Source organism: Mastomys coucha, unplaced genomic scaffold (assembly GCF_008632895.1).
Source record: "Mastomys coucha isolate ucsf_1 unplaced genomic scaffold, UCSF_Mcou_1 pScaffold5, whole genome shotgun sequence".
NCBI lineage: Eukaryota > Metazoa > Chordata > Mammalia > Rodentia > Muridae > Mastomys > Mastomys coucha.
In genome coordinates, this window is record NW_022196911.1 from 68,532,208 (window position 1) to 68,557,908 (window position 25,701).

Genomic DNA, 25,701 nt, shown 5'->3' on the forward strand with positions numbered 1-25,701 from the left:
CCTGATACAGTCCTAATGACAGATCTGGAGCCACCACTCACTGAGTGTTCACCATGAGCCTGGCACTATGTTAAGTAATAGGTTCGCCATTTTATGTGTCTCTGTGTGTTCGCGTGTAGGTGGGCATGTGTGGAGGGAGACCCACGGCTGACACGGAGAGTCTCTGTGGATCTCTCTCCAGATATACATTTAAGTCCACACCCAGCAGCCAGCCCCTTGGCCTTTACTCAGAGCTCGCAGGCACCTACAGCCTGCTGCTCCCCCAATCCCACACATACCAAGAGCCCCTTGAGAAGCCCCATGTGGCAGTCATTTCTGAAGCCCCATCCCTGGTTGAGAAGGCTGGGCAGTGGGGTCTTTGTTGAGATGGTAAAGGGGGTTGGGGCAGGGACTGCATCCTGGCATACCCAAGCTACTCAGGTGCATGGAACCTCCAACTCTAGTTTCTTGAGGCTTCTGACCCTGTAGCCCTGACTTTGGCTTGATGGTGGGCTCCCAGAATCCCCTTCATCCTTCTCTGCCTTAACTGTTTCAGAGGACATCTGTATGCCAAGGGGCAGGTACCAGGGAGTGACACTGGTCAGGAACCACAATGGTGTTTTGGTGAGTACATAGGCAGGAGGACAAAGGGCCCTGGGAGGCTGGTGCTGGCTCCTGCAGGTGACGATGGTGTTGCCAATCCTATTGCTATGCTGCCTCTATCTGTGGTCTGGCCGCCTACAGTGATGCCAAGTCTAACCCAGCCAGCGCCCACTGACTGCGTTTCTGATGCTAGCACCTGGTGCCTCACCCTGAGGAGTGAGGCAGCTGTCCCTGGTTCTCTAACTGGTTGAGCCACTGTGTTCTGGAATTGGGGTGACAGTGGCTGTGACTAGGAAGTATGGGGCTGACCCCGCCCAGCTGCCTGCTTCTTCCATTTCTCCCTCTCCCCAGGTATGCATTCAGGTACGGGCCCGGAAACTCCACAGCCTCAACTCAGAGCTCACTGGGGCCTGCAGCCTACTCACCCCCAACTTGGACCTCCAGGCCGAAGCCTACTTCTCTGACCTCGGTAATCTGAACAGCAGCAGGCAGACACTTGTCCTTGAAGGGGGACAAGCAAGCTCAGGGTCCTTGTTATGGAACAGCTAATGATCTCCGTCTTGCATGGAGGCTTCGTTTGACTCTGTGTCTTACCGATATGCTTCTTAAAGAAGGATTCCTGGATCCAGGAGCACATGTGGACTCTGGTGACTATTACAGAAGCAAAGGTGGCAGCACAGGGGAGGATAAGAGATCAGCCAGGAGACGACGGGCAGTGGAGGAGCAAGATGAGGAAGAAGCTGGTAAGGAGAGGCAGATTAGGGGCCTCCATAATGAACCCCCAGGCTAATGGCCTCTGAAACCAAGGTGTGTTCAGATCTAGAAGATGGGGAACAGTGGCCAGGTCCTATAGGTAGGGCAAGTCCCAGCCCTGTCTCCTCAATTTAAAACAAAACAAAACAAAACATTTATTTGTGTGTTTGTTTGGTGTGTGTGTGTGGGGGGGGGATGTGTGCGCGCACATGTGCCAAACATACTCCTGTATCACAGCACACTTGTGGAGGTTAGAGGTCAACCTGCAGGAGTCAATTCTATCCCTCTACCGTGTGAGTTTCTGAGAATCAAACTCAGGTCATCGGGCTTGGCAGCAAGCTCCTTTACCAGCGGAGCCCTCTCATTGACCCTGCTTAGAGATGGAGAATCCAAGGCCGCCAAAACGGGAGTGATTCCCATAGTAGTCAGAACCAGGATCTAGATCTCTCTTTACCTTTAAGGTAAGAACGGTGGTAGTACACACCTTTCATCCCAGCACTCAGGAGGCAGTGGCAGGTGGATCTCTGTGAGTTGGAGGCCAGCCTGGTCTACAATGCTAGCTCTAGGACAACCATGGATACAGGGTCTTGGGGTACGGGGTCAGAAGGGGAGAACTCCATTCTTAGGAGCTTCCCTGGCTTCTTCCCCGGACCACAGGCAGGGAGTCTGAGTATTTTGTGTATGTGTGTGGGTGGGTGCCTTACAGGGCAGAACATGCTGCCTTTCTGCCTGGAATCTCACCCACGCCTTCATCCTGACCAGGCACTGAAATCGCTATTGTTCTGGATGGCTCAGGAAGCATTGAACCCACAGACTTCCAGAAGGCCAAAAATTTCATCTCTACCATGATGAGGAACTTCTATGAGAAGTGTTTTGAGGTGGGCTTCCTTGATGGCTGTGTTCTCGTCGCTTGTGCACACGTCTGTGTCTAAGTGCCAGCCTCATGTCAGCCACCCTTCGTTTGCTCATAGTTCTTCAGGTGTTTGAGCTGAGCTCAGCTGGGTGACTCTTGTGTCAGTTTTGCCTGGAGCTACCATGCTACCATAGGTATCTGTTTGCCTGACTAGGGATGGACGTCCTGAGATGGCCCTACTCATTTGTGGTAGTCATGAACACTTCAGTGTCCCAATACATACATTTGTTAATGTCCCACTGGCCAAAGAGAGTGACATGCTGAACCTATAGTCAATATAGAGGAGTCTTCATGGGGAAACAGACTCAGGGAGAAATCACTCTGCTCTGCCTGTGCCCGCCTGACTGCACGCTTCCCTTTGCATTAGTGTCTCCTTGTGTTCAGGGACATTAGAGTAGACAAGTGCTTTCTTTCTCCCTGTGCTTCTGGGGCAGGGGTGTCTATAGTACGGTCCAATAGCCCCCTCCACCTCTCTCTGCTCTCCAGTGCAGCTTTGCCCTGGTACAGTATGGGGCCGTGATCCAGACTGAGTTTGATCTTCAAGAGAGCTGGGACATTAACGCCTCCCTTGCCAAAGTTCAGAGCATCGTTCAAGTGAAGAATGTCACTAAGACCGCCTCAGCCATGCAGCATGTCCTGTGAGTCCGGTGCCTCTGAGAGGCTGTGTCTGTGGCACAGTGTCTGGAAAGATGGCTGGGCGGAACTGTGGGAGGAGGAGGTTAGGGTGCTGAGAAGGGCTGTGGGGGTGACACCCGTCTTTCTGTAATTCCCTCAAGGGCTTCCTGCTGTTAGATGCTTGGGAGTGCCCAGGAGAAGGCTGCTGGGCTCAGATCCTAGCTGTTCTTGTACGATCTTGGACAAAATACTTAAACTTCATTCTTTCTTTCTTTTTTCTTTTCAAGACAGGGTTTCTCTATATAGCCCTGGCTGTCCTGGAACTCACTCTGTAGACCAGGCTGGCCTTGAACTCAGAATTCCGCCTGCCTCTGCCTCCCAAGTGCTGGGATTAATGGCGTGCGCCACGCGTGTGCCACCACTGCCTGTTTACTTAACCTTCTGTGCTTTGCTTCTTCACTTCTAACATGAAGATAACACAGATTGCTGCTTCTTAGGGTTTCGTGAGGATTAAATAGTTAAACTATATACTATATTTATAATAGTGCTCGGTGCGTAAGGACCATTGAAAGCAGGCAAGGTGACACACATATCTGCAATGCCAGCACTCAGGAGGATGGAAAGGTGTGCCTCAAACCCCAAAAGTGAATTTGAGGACAGACTGATGATCTACACAGCTAGTTCCAGGACAGCCAGGGTTACATAGAAAGACTCTGCCTCAAAAAAAAAAAAAAAAAAAAAAAAAAAAAACAAAAACAAAAGCAAAAAACCAACCAACCAAATAAATAAAAAAAAAGCAGACAAAACAAAAGTCAAAACAAACAAACAAATAAAACTCCACAAAACAAAACAAACAAAAAGCCCAGAAAGTACAATGCTTTTATAGAAGTAGAATACGAAATTAAATATTGCCTGTTCTTTTAACCTAAAATGCCATACTGGGTACATATAAGTGGGGCAGACACAGAGCTCTTAAAATGGGGAGCAGATGAAGTGTATCTGTGTGACTTATGCCTTGCTGTGTGATGCAAATCCACCCTCTTCTGGGCCTTTGTTCAGGGAGAAATTACTCTGTTCTGCCTGTGCTTGCCTGACTGGAGGCTTCGCTTTGCTCAGGGACACCGGAGTACACAGCACTTTCTTCCTGGGCTTCTGGGGCAGGGGCTCCTTAACTCTCCAATTTTAGCTGATCAATGAATAAAAACTCACCCAGAGCCCAGACAGCCCTTTGGACAATTGTCTTCATTCTCTCTCCTGTTAAGAGACAATATCTTCATTCCAAGCCGTGGCTCCAGAAAGAAAGCATTGAAGATCATGGTGGTACTTACTGATGGTGACATATTTGGGGACCCTCTCAACCTTACGACTGTCATCAACTCCTCAAAGATGCAGGGCGTGGTGCGCTTTGCCATTGGGGTGAGCGCTAAGCAGGGAGGCAAACCTGACTCTCTCGATTGGGCAAGGGGGTAGCCCAGTGGAGACTTCTGGAAGCAGTGTATCCAAACCCTCTCTAGTCACTGTTACTCCTCTTCTCCTGGCCACCTGCTCTTATATGCCCCCCCTTCTTGGGTCCTACAGAAGGCTCATCCCGAGGTGGGCATAGCTCACTGGCTGAACAGGATGGGGAGAGCTTGTACGAAGGTTCCTAGGGAGACCACTGAGCTGAGTCCTGGTAGCTAACATGAACATCTGGCCTAATACACAGGGGAGGGTCATCAGGCTCTGTAGGCAGTGGAGGGATGCTGAGGAGATCCAGATGTGTCAGGAACATACTGCCAAAAGTGGAGCTTTATTGGGAGTGAAGGACAATGACAGTGAGCAGGAAGGAGGAAGGAGGAGACGGTGATGGATCACTCACTGACTGGTGTCTTCATACAGGTGGGCGATGCATTCAAGAAAAATAACACTTACAGAGAACTGAAGCTGATTGCCTCAGAACCCAAAGAGGCCCACACTTTCAAGGTGACCAACTACTCGGCTCTGGATGGGCTGCTGAGCAAGCTGCAACAGAGCATCATCCACATGGAAGGTGAGGGCTTCTGACATGGACCTTGTGAGAACGCCCCAGTGTTCAGCAGGACACCCTCCCTCAAGACCAACTCTCCCTGACTCCGACCACCTCCCCGAGACATAGCTGTTGATCTCTAAAATGGTAATGGCACCTCCCAGTCCTCCTCCTTCCCGGAATCTATGAAACTCTGCTGAGCCAGTGGTAGAAAAGCAAGTAAGACCGGAACAGAGTCCCAACAGGAACTTACAGATGAGGAGACAGAGGCCCAGGAAGACTACATGAAGACTACTGCCCAGGCCCAGCCAGCCAGTACTTAAGCACAGCCCAGATCTTTGTTCTCAGCTCTGTGCACTGTTCCACCAAATAGCCATCCCTTTGGGGGCCTGGCCCAGCTGGCCCCTCCTAGGCATTCCTTACCCTGCCAGTTGGCACAGCAGGTTTCATCAGTTTCTTTGGCTTCCAGGCACAGTTGGAGATGCTCTTCAATATCAACTCGCGCAGACTGGCTTCAGTGCCCAGATCCTGGACAAGGTTTGTGGCCCACTCAGCACCAGCAGGGTCCCCAAGATGTGCTACCAGGGAATGAGGGGCTCTTGGTTCATAGTTTCCTCGTGTGAGTGTCTCTGAAGGAGCCAGTTTAGAAACAAGAGAGACCATCCATTAGCTTCCCTTATCTGGATCACTGAGATAGACAAGAGAATAGTGGTTTATTATAGGAGGTCACGTTGTGTGCTTAAAAGATTGGGACATTCTCTTAGCTGTAGGGACTGAGATTCGGCCTCCGTAGCAAACCCACCGAAGTGGGTCAGAAAAACAGGTAGTTTCATAAAGCTGAGGCTTTGTCCAGTGTGTGGGAGAAGAGGAAGCAGAGGAGGAAGGAGAAGGGGGACAGCAGACGGAGCACCCACTAACTGGGGCCTCTGTGCAGGTGAGAGCTGAAGTCAGTTACCCCAATGCCATCTGCACACACACACAGCCCAATAGGCGCATGCTGCAGGATACAGCACCTTCAAACAGCACAGGAGACAAAGGGAAAGGTTAGGAGCACCCTCTTACTTCATGCTATGCTCAAAAATGCTCAATATCTGGGTCCCAGGGTGCCTTCTGGAGCTTGGGTTACTCAGCAGACTCATGAGAGCAGAGCAGAAAGCCTAGGACTTGCCAACCCATTTTCTTTCCTGGCCGCTGAAGACTCTCTTTGTCCAGGAAGCTTTGCTTCTCTGGCCCCCCAGGTCCCTGCTGCTCATTTGGTGCCCTCTGGGTCCTCTGTAGGGGCAGATGTTGCTTGGCACTGTGGGGGCCTTTAACTGGTCTGGGGGCGTGCTGCTCTACAACACACAGAATGGTCGGGGCCGCTTCCTAAACCAGACAGCCAAGGAGGACTTCGGGGCTGCACAGTACAGCTACCTTGGTAAGGGTAGGGTCTGGTGGATGCAGGTGGGACAAGGGTGGAGGTGGCAAAGAGAAAAAGGCTCTAGGATAGCAGGAGGGTGGGGTGAAGGCGGGGCCTGGATGGGAAGGTAGAACCTGGAGGGCAATGAAACCTAGCAAATGGATAAATGAGAGAGGGCCTGAAGGCTGGGAAGGAGCAAACCTGTTGTCTGGGGCAGGGGCTAGAAGACAGGCCTGGACGCTAACCCAGGGACCATGCAGTCTGAGACACTGAGGTTGCCTGCAGGTGTGCATATTAGGATTCCTAATGGAGACAAGTTACGGTCAGTCTCATGGCTCACACACCATCAGGCTATCAGACCTTAGCTAGGGACCCTGATATTGAGAATTAGGGATGGAGACAGAGTGGCCTTGGGCTCTGAATAAGAGGGAATCAGGACATCTCTGTTAATAACAGTGATGGTTATCCCTCCCCATCCTTCATCCCGGTCTTCGCATACAGAACTCGTGTGCTGAAGGTATACAGTATACCATGCATGTATGGGGACACACACGTCACTGTCAGTGCAGAACTGACTTCAGTGGGAACACGTGACTGGGAAGATGAAGTTGGAGGGAGAGACTGGAGGTGGGGAGCAACTGTTTGCACTCACACCACTCTGGCCCCAGGTTATTCCGTGGCAGTGCTACACAAAGCTCATGGCGTCTCCTACGTGGCCGGAGCTCCAAGGCACAAGCTCCGTGGGGCTGTGTTTGGGCTCCAGAAGGAGGACAGAGAGGATACCTTTGTGCGATGGATAGAAGGAGAGCAGGTACCTCCTGGAGAGGTCACCATTCCACCAGTAGGGGTCCTGAGGTCCTCAGGAGAGGGATGGGCCCACCCTGAGCAAGGCTCAGGTCTGGGTGTAAACTCAGTGGCTCTCATGTCTGCTCAGTGGGTTCCCTCCATGGAGATTCAGCTCCTCACCCCTAATCCCCTGTGACCCCAGAGATCAGATTGATCTGGAACAAGCCCAGCTTGGTGCTCCAGGAAGAGCACAAGCAATGGCTCTAGCTGTGGGGAAGGTAGGAAGGGGGCTCCCCATGCTCAGGAGTGCTGAATTCTTTTTGGGGCTGTAGATGGGGTCCTACTTTGGCTCTGTGTTGTGCCCTGTGGATATTAACATGGATGGGACCACAGATTTTCTGCTGGTGGCTGCTCCCTTTTACCACATCCGTGGAGAAGAAGGCAGAGTCTATGTGTACCGTGTGCACGAGCAGGTAAGAGTGTTCGGCCTCGTGAGCTTGCTGAGGGTACGCCTGCTTAGGCAGCACAGGTTGGGTGAGCCTGCGCTCGATACCTACTTGGTGAGAGCGACAGTGCTCATGGGTGTTCCGTGTGAATGGCTGTCCTCTGTTTCTTATCTGGGTGATTGCTGGTAGCAGGTAGCATCTGCCACAGTTGCCCAGTAGATGGAAACTTGCTCTGGTCTCACGGTTTCTCACAGTAACTATGACAGTGGCTCTCACTGTCACATTACAGATGAAGAGGAAGGGATTTGGCGAGCCAGTGACGCTGAGCTGGCTCAAGCTTTCCCAGCGAGGGTATGAGAGAGCTGCAGCTGGACCCTAAGCCTCTCTGTGGCCAATATAGCAATCTGTGGGAATAGAGGAGCTGGCTCCAGATCCTGGACTTCAAGGCACTGGCTTTAACTACGGGCCTGTTCCCTTGTTTTTATCTCAGCCTTAGACTCCTGCTGGAGAGCGGGAACCAGTGAGGCAACATGCCCTCTGAGTGGTCCTGGGATGGCTGCCCGCACACCTTTCTCGGGAACCAATGAGGGAACATGCCCTCTAGGTGGTCCTGGGATGGCTGCCCGCACACCTTTCTCGGGAACCAATGAGGGAACATGCCCTCTAGGTGGTCCTGGGATGGCTGACCGAACACCTTTCTCGGGAACCAATGAGGGAACATGCCCTCTAGGTGGTCCTGGGATGGCTGACCGAACACCTTTCTCGGGAACCAATGAGGGAACATGCCCTCTGGGTGGTCCTGGGATGGCTGACCGAACACCTTTCTCGGGAACCAATGAGGGAACATGCCCTCTGGGTGGTCCTGGGATGGCTGCCCGGGAATCAATGAGGCAACATGCCCTCTGGGTGGTCCTAGGATGGCTGCCCGCACACCTTTCGCGGGAACTGAGCTGTCGGTTCATTTTGCAGGACGCTTTCTTCTCCCTGGCACACACACTTAGTGGGCACCCTGGGCTCACCAGTAGCCGCTTCGGCTTTGCCATGGCATCTGTGGGAGATATCAATCGAGATAAATTCACAGATGTGGCCATTGGAGCCCCTCTGGAGGGTTTTGGGACAGGCGATGGGGCCAGCTATGGCAGCGTGTACATCTACAATGGACACTCGGACGGCCTGCGTGCCAGTCCTTCCCAGGTAACTATGCAAGGGCTTTCCTGTTTCTTCTCTGGGGTTCGAACCTCCCACAGATAGAAGGATCTAAAGCCCTGAGTCAGCCTCAGTCCTAAGTGCTGGGCCAACCTCTGGTGGTGGAGAACGCCAGCGAAAGCAGGAAGTCACCAGGGGTAGGCTGGCCATCGACCCACTTCAGGTCCCTTCTCTCTGCCTCCAGTTCTCGTCTCCATCTAGCTCCTCCATGCTGTGGCTCCTCCCCTTCCTTCTCTTTCAGCTGCTTCCTAAACACCTCCCCCAAGTGGTCCCTAGGCCGCTTACTCTTAGACATCTTAGTCCACAAACATCTTCCAGAAAACTGAAGCTCCTCTGTGTGCTGACTCCCCTCTTCTCCACACAAGATGCCTGGGATAGTCCCCCAGTACCTTGGTACCCAATGCATTGCCACATTGTAATGATTTTAGCTCTGTGTACACACACACACACACACACACACACACACACACACACACACACCCCCCATGGCATCAGCTCAGGCCTTCCATCCTCTCCTGGGCCCCAGCTCCTGTCTCCAGCCCAGGTTCTCCCTTTGCCTCCAGGGATGCTTCTAAACTGCCATCCTCATGAGGTCACTTCTTCCAAGGAGCCTTTCCTGACACCCCTACCCCAGTCTACATCAAGTCTCCTCACACTCATATCCCCTTACCTTCTCCCCTGTGTCCTCAGAGCCCCCTACTCTGCCTCTCAGCCTTCCCCCACCCCTGGATCCCATAAAGTGTCACCTGCCCTTCAGGCATCCACCCTGACGTCACTTGCTCAGAGACAGTTCATCCCCAGGGTGAGGAGGTGGGTGGTGCTGCTGAAGGGAAGAGAGAGGTGAAGCTTCTCTTTCTCCTCCCGCAGCAGATCAGAGCCTCCCGTGTGGCCTCCGGACTCCACTACTTCGGCATGTCTGTGTCTGGTGGTTTAGATTTCGATGGTGATGGCCTTGCTGACATCACAGTGGGCTCTCGGGACGCGGCGGTTGTGCTCCGGTAGGGGTCTTCCCTGCCCTTTTCTGACTCAAGCTCCAGCCTCACCCCATGTTCTACACTTGGTGGGCCCTGCAGATTCCAGGCACAGAGGGAGGGATGAAGTGTGGAGATGGGGTACAGGTTCTAGGGTCTGCCTGGGTGGGTTTGCTCCTTAGCTCTCAGCAGTATGACTTTGGGTGGGCTATGAAAGTCTAAATCCCAACTTTCTTATCCACAATTGAGAATAATGACAGTGCCTGGTTCACAGGGGTAGGAGGATCACATGAGAAAGTACACAAGGAAGGGAGTTCAGTTCTGGTGGTGGAGGTGGGGGGCACAGCATGCTGGGACAGTTTTCAGTCCAGTGGTCAAAGTTCCTGTACCTGTCCTCCAGAGAGTTCCACACCTGCTGTCTGGATGGTCATCAAGTAAACAGGCCTCCTAGTGGAGCTCCAATCCCCAGTCTTCCCCTGCCCCAGGCTCCAGTTTCAGCAAATGGTGCTATCTCACCCACCTAGAGAGTGATTTTGTTTGTTTGTTTGTTTTTGTTTTTGTTTTTTCAAGTCAGGGTTTCTCTGTGTAACCCTGGCTGTCCTGGAACTCACACTGTAGACCAAGCTGGCCTCGAACTCAGAAATCCACCTGCCTCTACCTCCCAAGTGCTGGGATTAAAGGCTTGCGCCACCACAACCCGGCCTAGAGAGTGATTATTAAACCCTGGGGCTCGGCTTAGTGGCATGGACCTGTAATTTCAGCTACTTAGGAGGCTGAGGCAGGTGAGCTCAAGGTCCTTTGAGCTACAAAGGACAAAAGCTTTCTGTAGGCTTCTTCATCCTTCCTCCATTTTCCTATCTATAGCTTTTTTGTTGATGCTGACTCCAAAACACCTCCCAGCATAGGGAGCCTGGAGCTTGTCATCTTTTGCCAGGACAACCACACAGACTGTGCTCTCTTGACCTGCTTAAAACTTCTCAGTAAAATCCCAACCCCAGTTCCTCATCTCATCCTCATCCTCATCCTAGTTCCACCTACAGCACAATCTGTGGCTAGCCCCACCTACCCTCCATCTTTCACTCCTGTTCCATTTCTCTGACCTTTGTGTTTCTCAAACAAATGAGCCTCATCCTGCCACAGGCCCTTGGCACCAGCTCTGTTTTCTTCCCTCAGACCCTCACATAGCTTTTTCTTGTTAATGGTTCTTAACTTTCAAGGCCTCCTTATCCGGGAGAGCATTCTGACCACCTGATCTAAGTAGCTTCCATTTCTACCACCTTATCCTTATCACAGCATTGCCAGGACCTTATATTTCCTTGTTGCTGTTTATTGATGGCCTGTGGGTAAGATAGCTCCATTTGCTGAAACAGGAGCCTGGGGCGGGGGCAGCCTGGGGCTTGGGAGGCGGGGAGAATGGGTGCTCCATTTGGAGGCCTGTTCACTTGGAGATGCTGGTGAACAGACAACAGGTGTGTACGGCTTTCTGCAGGGCATGGTACACAGGGGCTCTAGCCACAAGACTGAAAATTGCTTCTCTGTGAGAACAAAGCCCCACCTCTTTCCCCCCCATTAATATATCCTGCGGACTCAGTGCACCCCTGCATGTTGGAGATGTTGAATGTGGCAGAATCTGTGCACTTCTCATGGGCCTCTTTGCTGTTCTTTAGCTCCCGACCTGTGGTTGACCTGACCGTATCTATGACTTTTATCCCTGATGTGCTGCCAATGGTCTTCACTGGCAAGATGGATGTAGAGCTGTGTTTTGAAGTTGACTCTTTTAAACCAGGTAATGGCTGGCGTGGCATGCTGCTGTTGTAGTCATTCCTGAGATACATAAAATCCACCTTGAATTGGCTTGGTTTCCTTGGTGAGAAATAACTTATCAGGGATAAAAACAAAACAAAACAAAACAAAACAAACAAACAAACAAAAAAAAAACTGTGACCAAAAGCAAGTTTGGGAGAAAAGGATCTTTTAGCTTACAATCTGTAATCTATCATTTAGAAAATATAGGGCAGGAACTCAAGGCACGAACCTGGAGATGGGAACTGAAGTCATGGAAGAATGCTGCTTACTGGCTTGCTCCTCATGGCTTGCTCAGCCTGCTTTCTTACAGCAACCAGGACCACCAGCCCAGGGATAGCACCACCCACAATGGGCAGGGCCCTCCCACACTAATCATCCATCAAGAAAATGCACTACCGGCTTGCCAATCTAGTGGGGACATTTTCTCAACTAGGTTCTGTCTTCCAAAGAACTCTAGTTTGTGTCGAGTTGACATGTAACTAGTCAGCACACCTCCTAAATCCACTTGCCCTAAGGAAGGTTGGACTCAACCTAGGGAAGGTGCTGGGTGTAGGTCCAGAACACTGAGAGACCCTGACAAGGTCTATCAGAAAAAATGGGGGGAAACCATCTTCACAATGATGTTGACTAGCCGGGCATTAATGCCAGCACTCAGGAGGCAGAGACAGGTGGATCTCTGTGAATTAAGGGTAAGGTTGGTTTACATACCAAGTTCTAGGCCAGAGCTACATGGTGAGACCCAAAAGGAGCCTAGAGTCGGGCCTCAAGGAAGTGCATGCATGGGGACCATGTTCAGCAGTGGCTCACAGAGCCTCAGCAGGCACGGCCTCTCTGCCTGGGCCTTGCCCTTTCCAGCCTCATCACAAGGTCTGGTCTTCATCCCCAGGCCTTAGAGAGATGTCGCTCAACTTTACGGTGGATGTGGATGTGACCAAGCAGAGGCAGAGGCTGCAGTGTGCAGATTCGAGCAGTTGTCAGAGCCGCCTTAGGAAGTGGACAGAAGGGTCCTCTCTGTGCGAACACTTCTGGCTCATCTCCACAGAGGAGGTAAGTAGAAAATTTAGACAACAGCCTAGAGAATGTGTCTGCAGTGCAGGAGCCTCCCCACACAGACAAATGAAGCAACCATAACATGTCAAGAACCACAAAGTAGCACCGGAAATCCAACTAAAGAAGCTTGGTCTAGCCGGGCAGTGGTGGCGCACGCCTTTAGTCCCAGCACTTGGGAGGCAGAGGCAGTTGGATTTCTGAGTTTGAAGCCAGCCTGGTCTACAGAGTGAGTTCCAGGACAGCCAGGGCTACACAGAGAAACCCTGTCTCAAAAAATCAAAGCAGCAGCAGCAGCTTGATCTGTGGGTGTGTCTCTGCGATACAGAGCATGCTCTGCATGTTCTGCATGTGTGAGGCACTACGTTTAATCCCCCAGGAAGGAAGGAGCAAAGGAAGAAGGGAGAAATGGCAGGACAGAGGGTAGGCATCTACCAAAATTGAACTCAGATACCATCATTGAGCTTCCTAGACGCTGGCTGAAGCAGGGAATGGTTTGATTATGTTGTCTAATCTTACCTGATAGTAACAGTAGGCTGAAGCACCTTGAGTGGATCTACATAAGAAAATTAGAATGAAAAGGCAGAACTAGGGGCTGGAGAGATGGCTCAGTGGGTTAAGACCACTGTCTGCTCTTCCAAAGGTCCTAAGTTCCAATCCCAGCAACCACATGGTGGCTCACAACCTCCTTTAGTGAGATAAGACGTCCTATTCTGGTGTGTCTGTAGACAGCTACAGTGTACTTACATATAATAAATACATCTTAAAAAAAAAAAAGAAAAGAAAGGCAGAACTAGAAAGACAGAGTTATATTTTAAAAAGAGAAATCTTGCTGAGATAATTGAGAGATACGGTTTTTAAAAAGTGGCCTAGTCAGAACTCAGGGTCTAATGGGTCTTAGAACTTCGGACCATATGGACCTTTTATTTCAGAATACAGACTCATGGATTCTGCTTTGAATGCACTTTCTTTTTTTTTTTTTGGTTTTTTTTTTCGAGACAGGGTTTCTCTGTATAGCCCTGGCTGTCCTGGAACTCACTCTGGAGACCAGGCTGGCCTCGAACTCAGAAATCCGCCTGCCTCTGCCTCCCAAGTGCTGGGATTAAAGGCGTGCGCCACCACCACCCGGCATTTGAATGCACTTTCAATTGTTACTTGGCTTAGGAAAGTTTCTAGAACATCTATGGCCCTCTATAAATAAAGGCACAGAGCTAGGGAGATGGCTCAGTGGTTAGGAGTTGCATTTTGCTCTTCTAGAGGACCTGAAATTGGCTCCTAGCACCATATTGGGGTGGGAGGGGGCTTGTGAATCCAGCTCCAAGGGACCCAATGCCTCTGATCTCCTTAGGCTAGCACCAACACTCGTGTGCACGTACCGCACACCACACACATGTGAATAATTAAAAAAAAAATCTTTAACATTTAAAAGCCTAAGTATATTTTACCAGGCAATCAAGTTGACTTGCTCTCATGTTCAACACTTATTTATTTATTTATGTATTTATAACATTCCATAATGTACATGTGATGGTCAGGGAACAACCTGTGGGAGTCGGTTCACAACACTTATTTATTTATTTATTTATTTATTTATTTATTTATTTATCTATAACATTCCACAATGTACATGTGATGGTCAGGGAACAACCCGTGGGAGTCGGTTCTCTCTTTCTACCCTGTGGGTTCTGGAACTGATCTCTGGCTGTCAGGCTTGGGAGCAACACCTTTACTTCTGAGGCATCTCACCAGCCCTCAGTGCTCTTGCTCTGACTAGACGACTTGTTCAAACAGAGCGTAGCAAATGACCTCCTCCACCTGCCCCCCTCCTATTTTCAGTTTTTCCTCTCAGCCTTCCTCCCTGCTGGCTGGAGGTCTTTGTTAACTCACGCGTGGCTATGACATGTAGCCATGTCTCCCCTCCACGGCTCTTGTTCGCCCAACCCATAACATCCATCTAAGCTAGAATCCCTTTGTGACTGGGGTGAGAACCATCAAGGGCCCCAAGACCCAACAGTGAGCAAGCAGATCGGGGAGACTTTTCTAAAGCTCTTGGGGGCTTGCTTGAGGGACGGCTCCCCTCTGCTCGGATGCTTTGGAAGACTTCTGGGTCATCGCTATCACTCTTTATATCTCCTTCACACCCACCTCTGACCTTCCCATCCTCCCCACCCACAGTTTTGTAAGGAGGACTGCTTCTCCAACATCACCATCAAGGTCAGCTACGAGTTCCAGACGTCTGGGGGAAGGAAGAAGTACCCCGACCCCATCCTGGACCACTACAAGGAGCCCTCTGCCATCTTTGAGGTGACTCTGCCCATAGGAAGGACCCAACCATCTTGGGGGACATCCCACGTGAAACACCTGCCTGTCCTAACTTCAAAGATGGCTAGAGTTGTGGGGTAGGGTCTTCAGATTGTCAGTGGGAAATGGAGGCTCCGAGATGGCTGCTGTTCACTGCTCACTGGTGGGTAGCAGGTCTCTGGCTGTTGCCCTGTGCTTGTTCACCAAATGTACTCCCTACATGCTTAAGTGATGCACAAGGATGCACTGCGTACTGGGGCTCAGACTTTGCATAAAGTGTAGTAGGTCACTTGTGGGGGCTAGACTGGAGGCAGCCCCTGAGCTGCCCTGAGCTGCCCTGAGTGCAGAGAGGAATCCTTCAACATTTACTTGCTCAGAGCCTTCATGCTGAGTTGTCCAGCCCACCAAGTCTACATCTACCTCTGTCCTGGTGCCCATCATCAGTACAGCTGGGACAGGCAGGTAGTATCACAAAAACTTTTTCATGACCAAGGAAAGATGAAAGAGCTTTTTCTTTTCTTTTTCTTTGTTTGTTTTTTCAAGACAGGGTTTCTCTGTATAGCCCTGGCTGTCCTGGAACTCACTCTGTAGACCAGGCTGGCCTCGAACTCAGAAATCCGCCTGCCTCTGCCTCCCCATAATTGACCTTAGCTAAAGGACTAGATCACAGTGTGCCCATGTTGTCTAAGAACGTCACTTGCTCTCTAGGCTGTGTGGGCACAATCCCAGTCATCTGCCTTCACTCTGAGCCGTGCTTCTCTGTTGGGCAGAAGTGCCCCTGGAAGGTTAGAGGCAGGGTTGCTGGGAAGGGTAGGATCCTGGGGCTGACTCTGCTCCTCTTTGTCTGGTTCCAGCTGCCCTACGAGAAGGACTGCAAGAACAAAGTGTTCTGCGTCGCTGAGGTCCAGCTGACCACCGCCATCTCTCAGTGAGTTGGCTCTTGTTATCATCACCATCATTTCTTCCCGAGGGTTCACCTGGGCACGCCCCTTATCCAGATCCATGAACACTCCTTTTCCGGTCTCCTCACGGCCCTCAACAGGATTTTGTTATTTGTTATTTCAGCCACCCTGTGACAGAGGCAAGCTAAAGATCTCATTGTATAGACTGGGAAACAGATAAGTGGTTAAGGTCCTTGTCTAGCCTCTCAGTGGCCATCTGGTGGACCTGAACCCAGGTCTCTTGACTTCCTGGATAAGGCTATGTTCACAGTGATCCTTACCCTTAGAACTTCCTTTAGTTCACCTCTTGGCTAAGTTCGTAAACAAATTCTGGAGTAGTTCCACTTGGTTCAAGGGACTCTAGATACTGGGAAACACTTCAGTTAATGGTACAGACAAAAATCCTTTCCCTCCTGGTACTTAAGAGAAAGAGAGGGCTGGTGAGATGACTCAGAGGATAAGAGCACTGACTGCTCTTCTGAAGGTCCTGAGTTCGGATCCCAGCAACCACATGGTGGCTCACAACCACCCGTAATGAGATCTGACACCCTCTCCTGGTGTGTCTGAAGACAGCTACAATGAATTAGGCCAGAGCAAGCGGGGCCTGGAGCGAGCAGGGCCAGCAGAGGTCTTGAGTTCAATTCCCAGCAGCCACACACATGATGACTCACAGCCATCTGTACAGCTACAGTATACTCATACACATAAAAAAATAAATAAAATAAATCTTTAAAAAAGAGAGAAAGAGAGAGAGAAGTCAACTCTAGGTTGATGGGATATGGTACAAAGACAAGTCAGGCGTGGAGGGGAGCAGTGTGGGGAAGGGGTGAGGATTTAAATAGGGTGACCAGGGAGGATAACAAGGGACTGTGGATACCATCCTTGTGGGTCTGAGTGTTGAGAAAATACCCTGATGGAAGCAGCCCTGGCCCATGGTGCATGGATCCCATGTGAATGCAGAAGGGGGAGGAGGAGTAACATGGGAGAGCCAGGGTAAGCCTAAGGGGGTCCCGTGGAACTTTAGAAGGGCCCTGAGTGTAAGCTGGGAGGTCAGAGGAGCAAAGCGGGCTCACATCTTTTTTTTTTTGTTGTTGTTGTTGTTTGGTTTTTCAAGACAGGGTTTCTCTGTATAGCCCTGACTGTCCTGGAACTCACTCTGTAGACCAGGCTGGCGTCCAACTCAGAAATCCTCCTGCCTCCCAAGTGCTGGGATTAAAGGCATGCGCCACCACTGCTTGGTTCAGGCTCACATCTTAACAGTCTAGCTCTTGCTAGACCAGTGGTTCTCAACCTTCCTAGTGCTTCAACCCTTAATACAGTTCCTTGAGTTGTGCTGATCCCTGACTGTGACATCATTTTCATTGCTACTTCATAACTGTAATTTTTCCAGTTACAAATAGTAATGTAAATATCTTCCCCCTACCCCATGGCCTTAGGTGGCCTCTGTGAAAGAGTTGGTTGACTTTGAAAGGGGTTGAGAGCCAACAGGTTGAAAACCACTGTGCTAGACAGTGATGAACAGTAGGAAGCAGGGAGAAAATAATGACTACTGGACCGTGCAGGTGAGGTAAGAGGGTGGGGGCCTAGTCTGAGCAAGGCAAGGGCAGTGGTTATCTTTTGAAGATAGTCTTAGGATTTGCTGACGGTCGAGGCAGGGAACAAGGAGAAGGCTCCGCCCAGGCATCTAGAACTGCATCAGCCAACACATTCACCACTAGTCCCAGCTGAATATTTAATTCCAAGGTCATTACATTTAAATGCAATAAAAAACTAATTCCAGAGCTAGAGAGATGGTTCAGTGGCTAAGAGTCCTAACTGCCCTTTCCTAAGGACCCCTATTCAATTCCCAGCAACTACATACATGGTGGCTCACAACTGTTTGTAACCCCAGTTCCATGGGGTCAGATGCCCTCTTCTGGCCTCCCAGAGCACTGCATGCATGTGTGGTATGCATGCATAAAACCAGGTAAAACCATCCATGAACATAAAGTGAAAAACAAAACATAGTTCCTTAGTGGCACCTGCCATATTTCATAATACAGAATCTCCACATGAGGTTAATGGCATTGATAAGACAGCAGATGTGGACCATCTTTCTATCCCTGCAGATGTTTTTTTTTTTAATTAATTTATTTATTATATGTAAGTACATTGTAGCCGTCTTCAGATACTCCAGAAGAGGGAGTCAGATTTGTTATGCGTGGTTGTGAGCCACCATGTGGTTGCTGGGATTTGAACTCAGGACCTTTGGAAGAGCAGTCAGTGCTCTTAACTGCTGAGCCATCTCACCAGCCCCCCCTGCAGATGTTTTATTGCAACACTGAATCCAGCAAAAGTTCAGCTTCCCGATGGGTTTGCTGGAGCTGAGCTGAGATCATATGTGGTTTGGGACATGTGGTATTTTTTTAAAATGCCCTCAATGCTATTATGTGTGTCAGGTTGCTGATGGCCGGTTGTCTGGAGTTGACTTCTCCAGGGCAGATTCCTGTCCTTGAGTGGATGTTTGTTGAGACTTCCATTTCAGATGTGCGTGATTATGTGGGGCCAGCACTAAGGAACTCACTTAAGGCACAGCTGCTCTCAACAGGGAATGAATTACAGCCACCATCAGCCTCACAGCCGGTTCCTTGTGAGGTGATATGGTGTGCTCAGCTCGCCCTCTATCGTTCCCTACTGTACATAGATGGCAAGCTACTTTTGAGAGCTCACTGCAGCAGTGTGTGTGTGTTTTATTGGATATTTTCTATATTTACATTTCAAATGTTATCCCCTTTCCCATCCCCACCGAACCCTATCCTATCCCCCTCCCCCTGCTTCTATGAGGGTGTTCCTCCATCCACCCACACACTCCCTCCTCCCCGCCCTGGCATTTCCCTACACTGGGGCATCGAGCCTTCATAGGATCAAAGGCCTCTCCTCCCACTGATGCCCAACAAGGCCATCCTTCGCTACATATGTGGCTGGAGCCATGTGTCCCTCCATGTGTACTCTTTAGTTGGTGGTTTAGTCCCTGGGAGCTCTGGGGGAGGGGGGGATTTGGTTGGTTGATATTGTTGTTCTTCTTAATGGGGTTGCAAACCCTTTCAGTTCCTTCAGTCCTTTCTCTAACTCCTCCATTGGAGACCCCATGCTCAGGTCCAATGGTTGGCTGCGAGCATACACCTCTATATTTGTCAGGCTCTTGACTTCTCTGCGAACAGGGATCCCCTACAAAGTCAGATGAGAACTAGACTTCCCACCTGGACTACAAAGTGAGAATCTGTCTCAAAACAAACAAGCACAGAGACCGGCACTGTAGCTCACATCTATTGTCTTAGCACTTGGGAGGTGGAGGCAGGAAGATTGCAAGGCTAGCTGGGATGCACAGTGAGTGCAGGATGAGCCTGAGCAACAGAATGAAACTGTTTTGAAAGGAGCTCGGTGGTAAAGGCTTCTAGTCTTTTGGGTAATTCTGAGGATTAATTGAGCTCCTGGGGCATGGCATTTGGCTCATGGTAACCACTAAGTGGTTATAATGTCACTAACAGCTTCGTGACTAAGCAGTTAAGGTGGATATGGAGCCAGGGATTCAGCTCTGTTAAAAGGAAGAAAATCTGGGTCTTTATGCAGATTTATCTTAGAGGATAGTTAAGAATGTTCTTTTCAGGGCTGGAGAGATGACTCAGTGGTTAAGAGTACTGGCTGCTCTCCCAGAGGTCCTGAGTTCAACTCCTAGTAACCACATGGTAGCTCATAACCATCTGTAATGAGATCTGACGCCCTCTTCTGGTGTGTCTGAGGACAGCTGCAGTGTACTCATACATAAAATAAAAAAATAATAAAATCTTTTTAATAAAAGAATGTGCTTTTCTGTAACGAGGAGGAATTTTACAGATTAAATACACTGCCAATGTGCTCTCTCTCTCCTCTCTTTCGTCCTTCACAGGCAGGAACTGGTGGTGGGTGTCACAAAGGAGTTGACCATGAACATCTGCCTGACTAATTCTGGAGAAGATTCCTACATGACAAACATGGCTCTGAATTATCCCAGAAACTTACAGTTTAAGAAGATACAAAAGGTACTCATGACAGGGGCTTGGAAAACACACTGCCATGTCTTCCCCTTGTTTGCCCATCTGATTCTACTCCGTGGCCACCAGCCTCCTTCTGCCCCATGCAGTACAGGAATAGCAATTAGACGAATCTTCTCTAATTCTGTGTCCTGCAAAACTGCAGTGGCACCACTTGCCTACCGATCGCCCGCCCCTCTTTGCACAGTCTCTCTTAACGGGGATTGTGGGAGATAAATTTTAACGCTTAAGGAATGGAGGAAGTTAAAATTCTATCCCACTGTTCACCATGCTGCACTTACAGACACAGCTGCAAAGATGGGCTTGCAATCATGTGGCTGCCAAGTATCACAATACTGAGATGTTTTGTTCTGTTACTTCAAAGATGGCAGGAAACTCTGACCTTAGTTCTTTTGGGAACTAGAAAACCAACCTGCTCTTATCTGGGGAATGTAAGTCATTTTGACAGAGAACTAAATTCAGTGTTCACTGGTACAGAGCTGTAGATACAGTGTTTCTGGACACAGCTTTGGACCCAGTACAGGGCCTGATAACCAAATTGGGATCATGGTACCTCTGGCACCACCTGATCCCTTTACTTTGCTCTGCCCTGAGGCTCTCAGGATAGCTTCCTCTGTCTTTTTCCTTAACTCCCCCTACCCCCAACCCTCTGACAGCTCTGCATTTTTCTACCCCCCCCACCCCAGTTTTCCTCGTGGCAGTGAGTCAGTAAAACCTGACTTTGTGGGGACTATAGGTTTGCTCCCGGGGGAGGGGTGTGTCTCAGTTTGCTTGAGCTAAGTTAGCATATATCAAAAGAAAAACTGAAACTGCCTTCTACTTCGGAACTGGTGATGGAGTTTCTGGGGGCATAGCTCTGTTTGGTGATCTAGAGGAGGCGGCCTGGTTGAGCCTAAACATTCCCTCCATCTCAGTGAGACACTCTCCTTGCTACACAGTCCAGTCTCAATGCCTTCCTCTCCACGAGGACTCTACAGAGTCCTGTTAGCTGGAGCCTGTCTCTACTGCCACTGTGCCTTGCTCACAGAACACTTTTAAACTCAATTCTCAGTTGTGAGGAGGCCAGGGACCAAGTCAGACATGTAGACAAATCAGTGAGTGGTTGTCAAACTGGTGTGAGGAAACTACTTCTTTTCCTTAGGAGCATCTCTTAGGATTGGAGAGATGGCTCAGCCGCTCTTCCAGAGGACCTAGGTTTGAATCCCAGCAGCTTCATGGTGGCTCACAACTCTCTGTAATTCCACTTCCAGGGGAGTCTGACTGACATCCTTTTGTGAGCTCTGAAGGCCCTGCGGCATGCACATGCATGCAAAACACACACGTGGGTGAAACATTCCCACCCATCAAATAAATTAAAACAAAGAGAAAACATCTTCTGTTTAACAGCCACCCTCTCCAGATATTCAGTGTGATGACCCCAAGCCAGCTGCTTCGGTCCTGGTCATGAACTGCAAGATTGGTCACCCCATACTCAAGAGATCATCTGTGAGTGAGTGTGTTGTGATTAGGTGGATCTTCCTGCTACCCTGACTCCCAGCCTCATCTGTAACTTTCAGGTGTGGCTGGCTACTATGCTTCCTTTGCTGTTGTCACTGTCAGTAGGGTTTGCAGCTGCCAAGTCTGCCCTCTAGTGGAGCACGGAGGAGGTGTGGGGATAGTTTTCTCCTGTTCAGTGTGGCCACTGTTGGCTTCCTCCAGGAAAGCAGAGGGAAATGGAAAGGATGTCAGACCAAAGTTTCTTTGTACTGTGCAGAAACTCTGTTGTGGTTTCCCTCACTCATAGGAGAATAATGCTGTCTGTTTGGCTCACTCAGCATTTGTACTGTGAAGCTTACATGAAACAGTAGCTGTGTTACAAAAAACATGAGGAGTGTAAGCTGGGTTTCCTAATACTGCTTAGCCAGTGTCTGTCTTAGTCATTGTTCTATGGCCTTGAAGAGACCAGATGACCAAGGCAAGTCTTATAGAAGAAAGCATTCAATTGGGAGCTTACTTACAGTTTCAGAGGCTTAGTCCATTTTTATCATGGCAGGGAGCATGGTGGCAGGCAGGCATGGTGCTGGAAAAGAACCCGAGAGCTACAACCTGATCAGCAAGCACACTGGCCTGGTGTGGGCTTTTGAAACTTCAAAGTCCACCCCCAGTGACATATTTCCTCCAACAAGGACACACCTTCTAAACCTTTTAATTCTGTCTGAGTTCCACTCCCTAGCATTAAAGAAGTCCGGGCCCTGGGTAGTAAGCAGTTGTCAGTGACTGGTTCCCCCCCTTTACTTATGTTCTCCTTTAAAATAGGTAAATGTCTCAATAACTTGGCAGCTAGAGGAGAGTGTCTTTCCAAATAGGACAGCAGATATTACTGTGAGCATCTCCAAGTAAGTAGTGACTGTGCCAGCAACCTCAACTTCTGACCTTGGATCCCTGAGCTCACAGAAGTTTCCTCTAGCCAAAGATACTGACAAGATTTTAGTTCTCACAAAGGAACACTAGGTATATTCTGGTAGAATGAGCTTTGAACTAAAGTCCTAGTTCTGGCTTTCTTAACTCTGATAAAACTCTGAAAAGCTCAAAGACAGAACAAGGTATGGTGCTGGGAAGGAGCTGTCAAACATGGGCAATTCTGTTCCTGAGGCAGTGTCTGGAGTCTTTTGTTGCTGTTATGTTTTGTTTTGAGACAGGGTTTTTCTGTGTAGCCCTGGCTGTCCTGGTACTTGCTCTGTAGACCAGGCTGGCCTCAAACTCAGATACCTGCCTGCCCCTACTTCCCAAGTGCTGGGATTAAAGGTGTCACCATGCCCAGCTTTCTACAGCCGATTCTGATTGACATGATTTAAGAGGTGATACTCTGCTGAGTCCAAATGCATAGCTTGTGAAAATTCTTTTGTCCCAGCTGCCTTCCAATACTTTACACCACAGATGCTAACAACTAATATTCAGTGAGTTGGACAAGTCCAGAACAGAAAATTCTTTGGCTTAAAATGTGAAGTATGAGGGTTGTCAAGTCCTTACAAAATCAACGTTTTCTTAAGTGTGGCGTCAGAGAGTCATTTAGAGGAGGTTCTTAGGAAGCCAAGGTATCCAATTGTTAATTGAATTGTGTAGTCAATTAACATTTGTATTTCCAGTTTCCAGGAGAAGTCTTTGGCCAGAGAGATCCACAGCCTTCAATTCAGGCATGCCTTCCTTGCAGTTCTTTCCAGGTAAGTACTCCCAAGGGGTCTGTGTGATGGTCATGCGATGAGGACAGTTTGGGGGTTCTCTGTGTGGACAGAAGTGCCCAACCTCTCTAGGGTACTGTCAGGTCCAAAGGGTACCTATCCCCAACTCCCACCTGACAAAAGGGCAGTCCCACTGACTTGTCCAAAATTGAGTCTAGGACCAGCTTAACCTAGACTACAAGATTTCTGGTGGTTGAGTAAAAGCTAGCATTCTCTAGGAACTTGTGAAACTGGTTCCCACCTGCCAAAAGGAGCCATTTCTCTTACCTCTGGCAAAAGCCATTTGGCTCTCCAGTTTACATATAGCTAGGGTGCCTGTCAGCATATCAAGGTCTGTTACAGAGATGGCCTTGGCAGTGTGGGATAAACCTCCTTCCACCCCTGGGGCCGCAGTTTCTTTACGGTACCACTTACGTATATCACGTTGGGTTTTTGAAACACCATGGTGGTCATCAGAGGCACAGTGCCAACTGGTCCTGCTATCAAAGGGAAGCGGTGTGATGCTCTCAGAGTGGCTGTGGGGTTGGAGAAGGACTGGGAGGTGGCTTAGAGAAGAGTTGTCTCCGGGCAAGCATGGGGACCTGAATTCAGGTTCTCAGCACCCATTGTAAAGCCAGTGCTGGGGCGGGTGGGGTCAAGAGAGGCAGATCCTTTGGGCTTGTCAACAAGTCAGTTTAGCTGCAAAGGCAAGCTCCCAGATTCAGTGAGACACTGTCAAAAACTAAAGTGGAGAGTAGGGGACCTGACACTGACAGGCAAGTGCAAGGCCACACATGTACAGACAAATACACAAAGTTGGAGAAAAGAAGGGAAACTCCAACTGAGTAGAGTCCAACTGCATAGCTTGCAAATATTCTTCTGTCTCAACTGCCTTCCAAGTACTTCACATTCCCACTTCCAGCGCTGAGTGTTTTTGAGGACCTGTGCTGTCTGTCCTAGTGTGTTCATTTGGAACTAGTGAGGAGCCTTGAGTTCTCACACATGTCCTCTCATGGCAGGCCATCAGTGATGTACGTGAACACAAGCCAAAGCCCTTCTGACCACAAAGAATTCTTCTTCAACGTAAGTGTACAGTGGCTGCTGCCAACCTAAAGCTGGTAAAGCCACTGAGCTCCGACTTTCTGCTCATTTTATTCCGCAGATGCATGGGGAGAATCTCTTTGGAGCTGTATTCCAGTTGCAAATTTGTGTCCCCATCAAATTACAAGATTTCCAGATTATAAGAGTGAAGCATCTGACAAAGACCCAGGTATTTAAATGGGAGTCTTTACAGTGATTGCATCTCTTTCTAAAGATTACTGATTCTCCTGGTGGCACAGGCTTGCTAGTTGCAGCTGCCTGTGAGGATGCCACAAGGACATTCCTAAGTTTAAGTCTGCAGCTATGGAGTAAATAGCCGGAGCAACTTAGTGAGATCTATAATGGTAATTTTAAGAGGGATTTCTGCCCTACTCTATCCTGAATAGCTCCTGAATAAGACACGGAAACCTTATTAACAAGCTATAAACCTAAAACGGGCAGGTTCTGAGCTATTCTAACCTACATCCCCACCACAGGCCGCCGCCGTTACTTGCTGACTGAGTCTTGCTCTGTTTGCTCTGTGCCATGCCTCATGACCACCTCCTTCTTCCCCTACTTTGTCCCTCTCCTCCGCATTCCTACCTGAGACCCCCTCCTAAATCTCAAATCCCGCCTTCCTCTCTCTCGTGCCCAGCCACAGGCTCTAGCCTTTTATTATCCGATCAGAGATTATTGGGGAGCATTCTTTACAGCACATTTGTCAATAGAATGCCCCATGTCCAGACTGCCACAGGATCTTGGAGCACAAAACTCAGTGTCTGAATAGCACAAGACCAACCCCAACAGAGATCATCTCAGATACTAAAGAGGGCTAGGGATGCTGTTCAGTGGAAGGCTAGCCTGCACAGGGCCCTGGATCAACGTTTAGTACTACAAAAAAACCAAACCAAACCAAAAACAAACAAAAAATAGTACAAGGGCTGAAAAGTAACTCAGTAAAGCATTGACCTTACAAGCACAGACTAGCGTTTGATTCACAGAATCCATATAAAATGCTGGCTGTGGTGCTTATAATTTCACTGCTAGGGAAGAGAAGGATCCTAGAAACCTAGTTCAGTTGGCAAATTCCAGGACAACCAATGACTCTGTCTCAGTGGTGGACGGCGTTCCTGAGGATGACACCTGAGGTTGTCCTCTGATCTCTACTTGTCCCCCTGCCTCCAACCTGTACCAGCACGAACCAATGTGCATTTAATTTTAAAAACAAAAGCCACCAGCCAGGCAATGGTGACTCACACCTTTAATCCCAGCACACAGGCGGCAGAGGCAGGTGGATCTCTGTGAATTCAGAGTCCAGCCTGGTCTACAGAGTAAGTTCTAGGAGAACCAGAGCTACACACAGACTTTGTTTCAACCAACTAACCAACCAGCCAACCAAAAACAAAACAAAACAAAAACCAAGATAAGCTTTAGAAGAAAAACCAAGACTACTTAATTATGGGAAACTATTAGGAGAAACAGTCAGAAGGAAATTAGACATTAAGATTTGAAAGCAGAAGCTGGGCGGTGGTGGCACACGCCTTTAATCCCAGCACTTGGGAGGCAGAGGCAGGTGGATTTCT

The 25,701-nt window shown here is 49.3% G+C and overlaps 1 protein-coding gene and 1 long non-coding RNA gene across 5 annotated transcripts in view; one reads left to right on the forward strand and one right to left on the reverse strand.

Annotated features, from left to right (window-relative positions):
- Nucleotides 1-25,701, forward strand: part of Itgae (integrin subunit alpha E) — a 57,936-nt gene that overhangs the window by 20,801 nt on the left and 11,434 nt on the right. The window contains exons 4-26 of one of the 4 annotated variants that reach the window (XM_031351744.1): nucleotides 536-603; nucleotides 934-1,051; nucleotides 1,194-1,325; nucleotides 2,098-2,213; nucleotides 2,735-2,886; nucleotides 4,126-4,279; nucleotides 4,742-4,892; nucleotides 5,338-5,405; nucleotides 6,147-6,285; nucleotides 6,936-7,078; nucleotides 7,386-7,526; nucleotides 8,469-8,693; nucleotides 9,573-9,703; nucleotides 11,344-11,462; nucleotides 12,369-12,529; nucleotides 14,705-14,833; nucleotides 15,685-15,758; nucleotides 19,697-19,829; nucleotides 21,228-21,326; nucleotides 22,137-22,216; nucleotides 22,967-23,041; nucleotides 24,058-24,121; nucleotides 24,201-24,308. In XM_031351744.1, the coding sequence (XP_031207604.1) occupies nucleotides 536-603; nucleotides 934-1,051; nucleotides 1,194-1,325; nucleotides 2,098-2,213; nucleotides 2,735-2,886; nucleotides 4,126-4,279; nucleotides 4,742-4,892; nucleotides 5,338-5,405; nucleotides 6,147-6,285; nucleotides 6,936-7,078; nucleotides 7,386-7,526; nucleotides 8,469-8,693; nucleotides 9,573-9,703; nucleotides 11,344-11,462; nucleotides 12,369-12,529; nucleotides 14,705-14,833; nucleotides 15,685-15,758; nucleotides 19,697-19,829; nucleotides 21,228-21,326; nucleotides 22,137-22,216; nucleotides 22,967-23,041; nucleotides 24,058-24,121; nucleotides 24,201-24,308 (2,780 nt within the window). The remainder of the gene's footprint in view (nucleotides 1-535; nucleotides 604-933; nucleotides 1,052-1,193; nucleotides 1,326-2,097; nucleotides 2,214-2,734; nucleotides 2,887-4,125; nucleotides 4,280-4,741; nucleotides 4,893-5,337; nucleotides 5,406-6,146; nucleotides 6,286-6,935; nucleotides 7,079-7,385; nucleotides 7,527-8,468; nucleotides 8,694-9,572; nucleotides 9,704-11,343; nucleotides 11,463-12,368; nucleotides 12,530-14,704; nucleotides 14,834-15,684; nucleotides 15,759-19,696; nucleotides 19,830-21,227; nucleotides 21,327-22,136; nucleotides 22,217-22,966; nucleotides 23,042-24,057; nucleotides 24,122-24,200; nucleotides 24,309-25,701) is intronic. The other 3 variants (XM_031351745.1, XM_031351746.1, XM_031351747.1) reach the window with 3 other exon arrangements.
- On the reverse strand, nucleotides 4,623-9,729 carry LOC116077297. Its single transcript, XR_004113203.1, has 5 exons — nucleotides 9,452-9,729; nucleotides 8,433-8,547; nucleotides 7,611-7,903; nucleotides 5,292-5,497; nucleotides 4,623-4,864 (listed from the first exon to the last, which is right to left on the reverse strand). It is a non-coding gene; the product is annotated as an uncharacterized LOC116077297 (long non-coding RNA).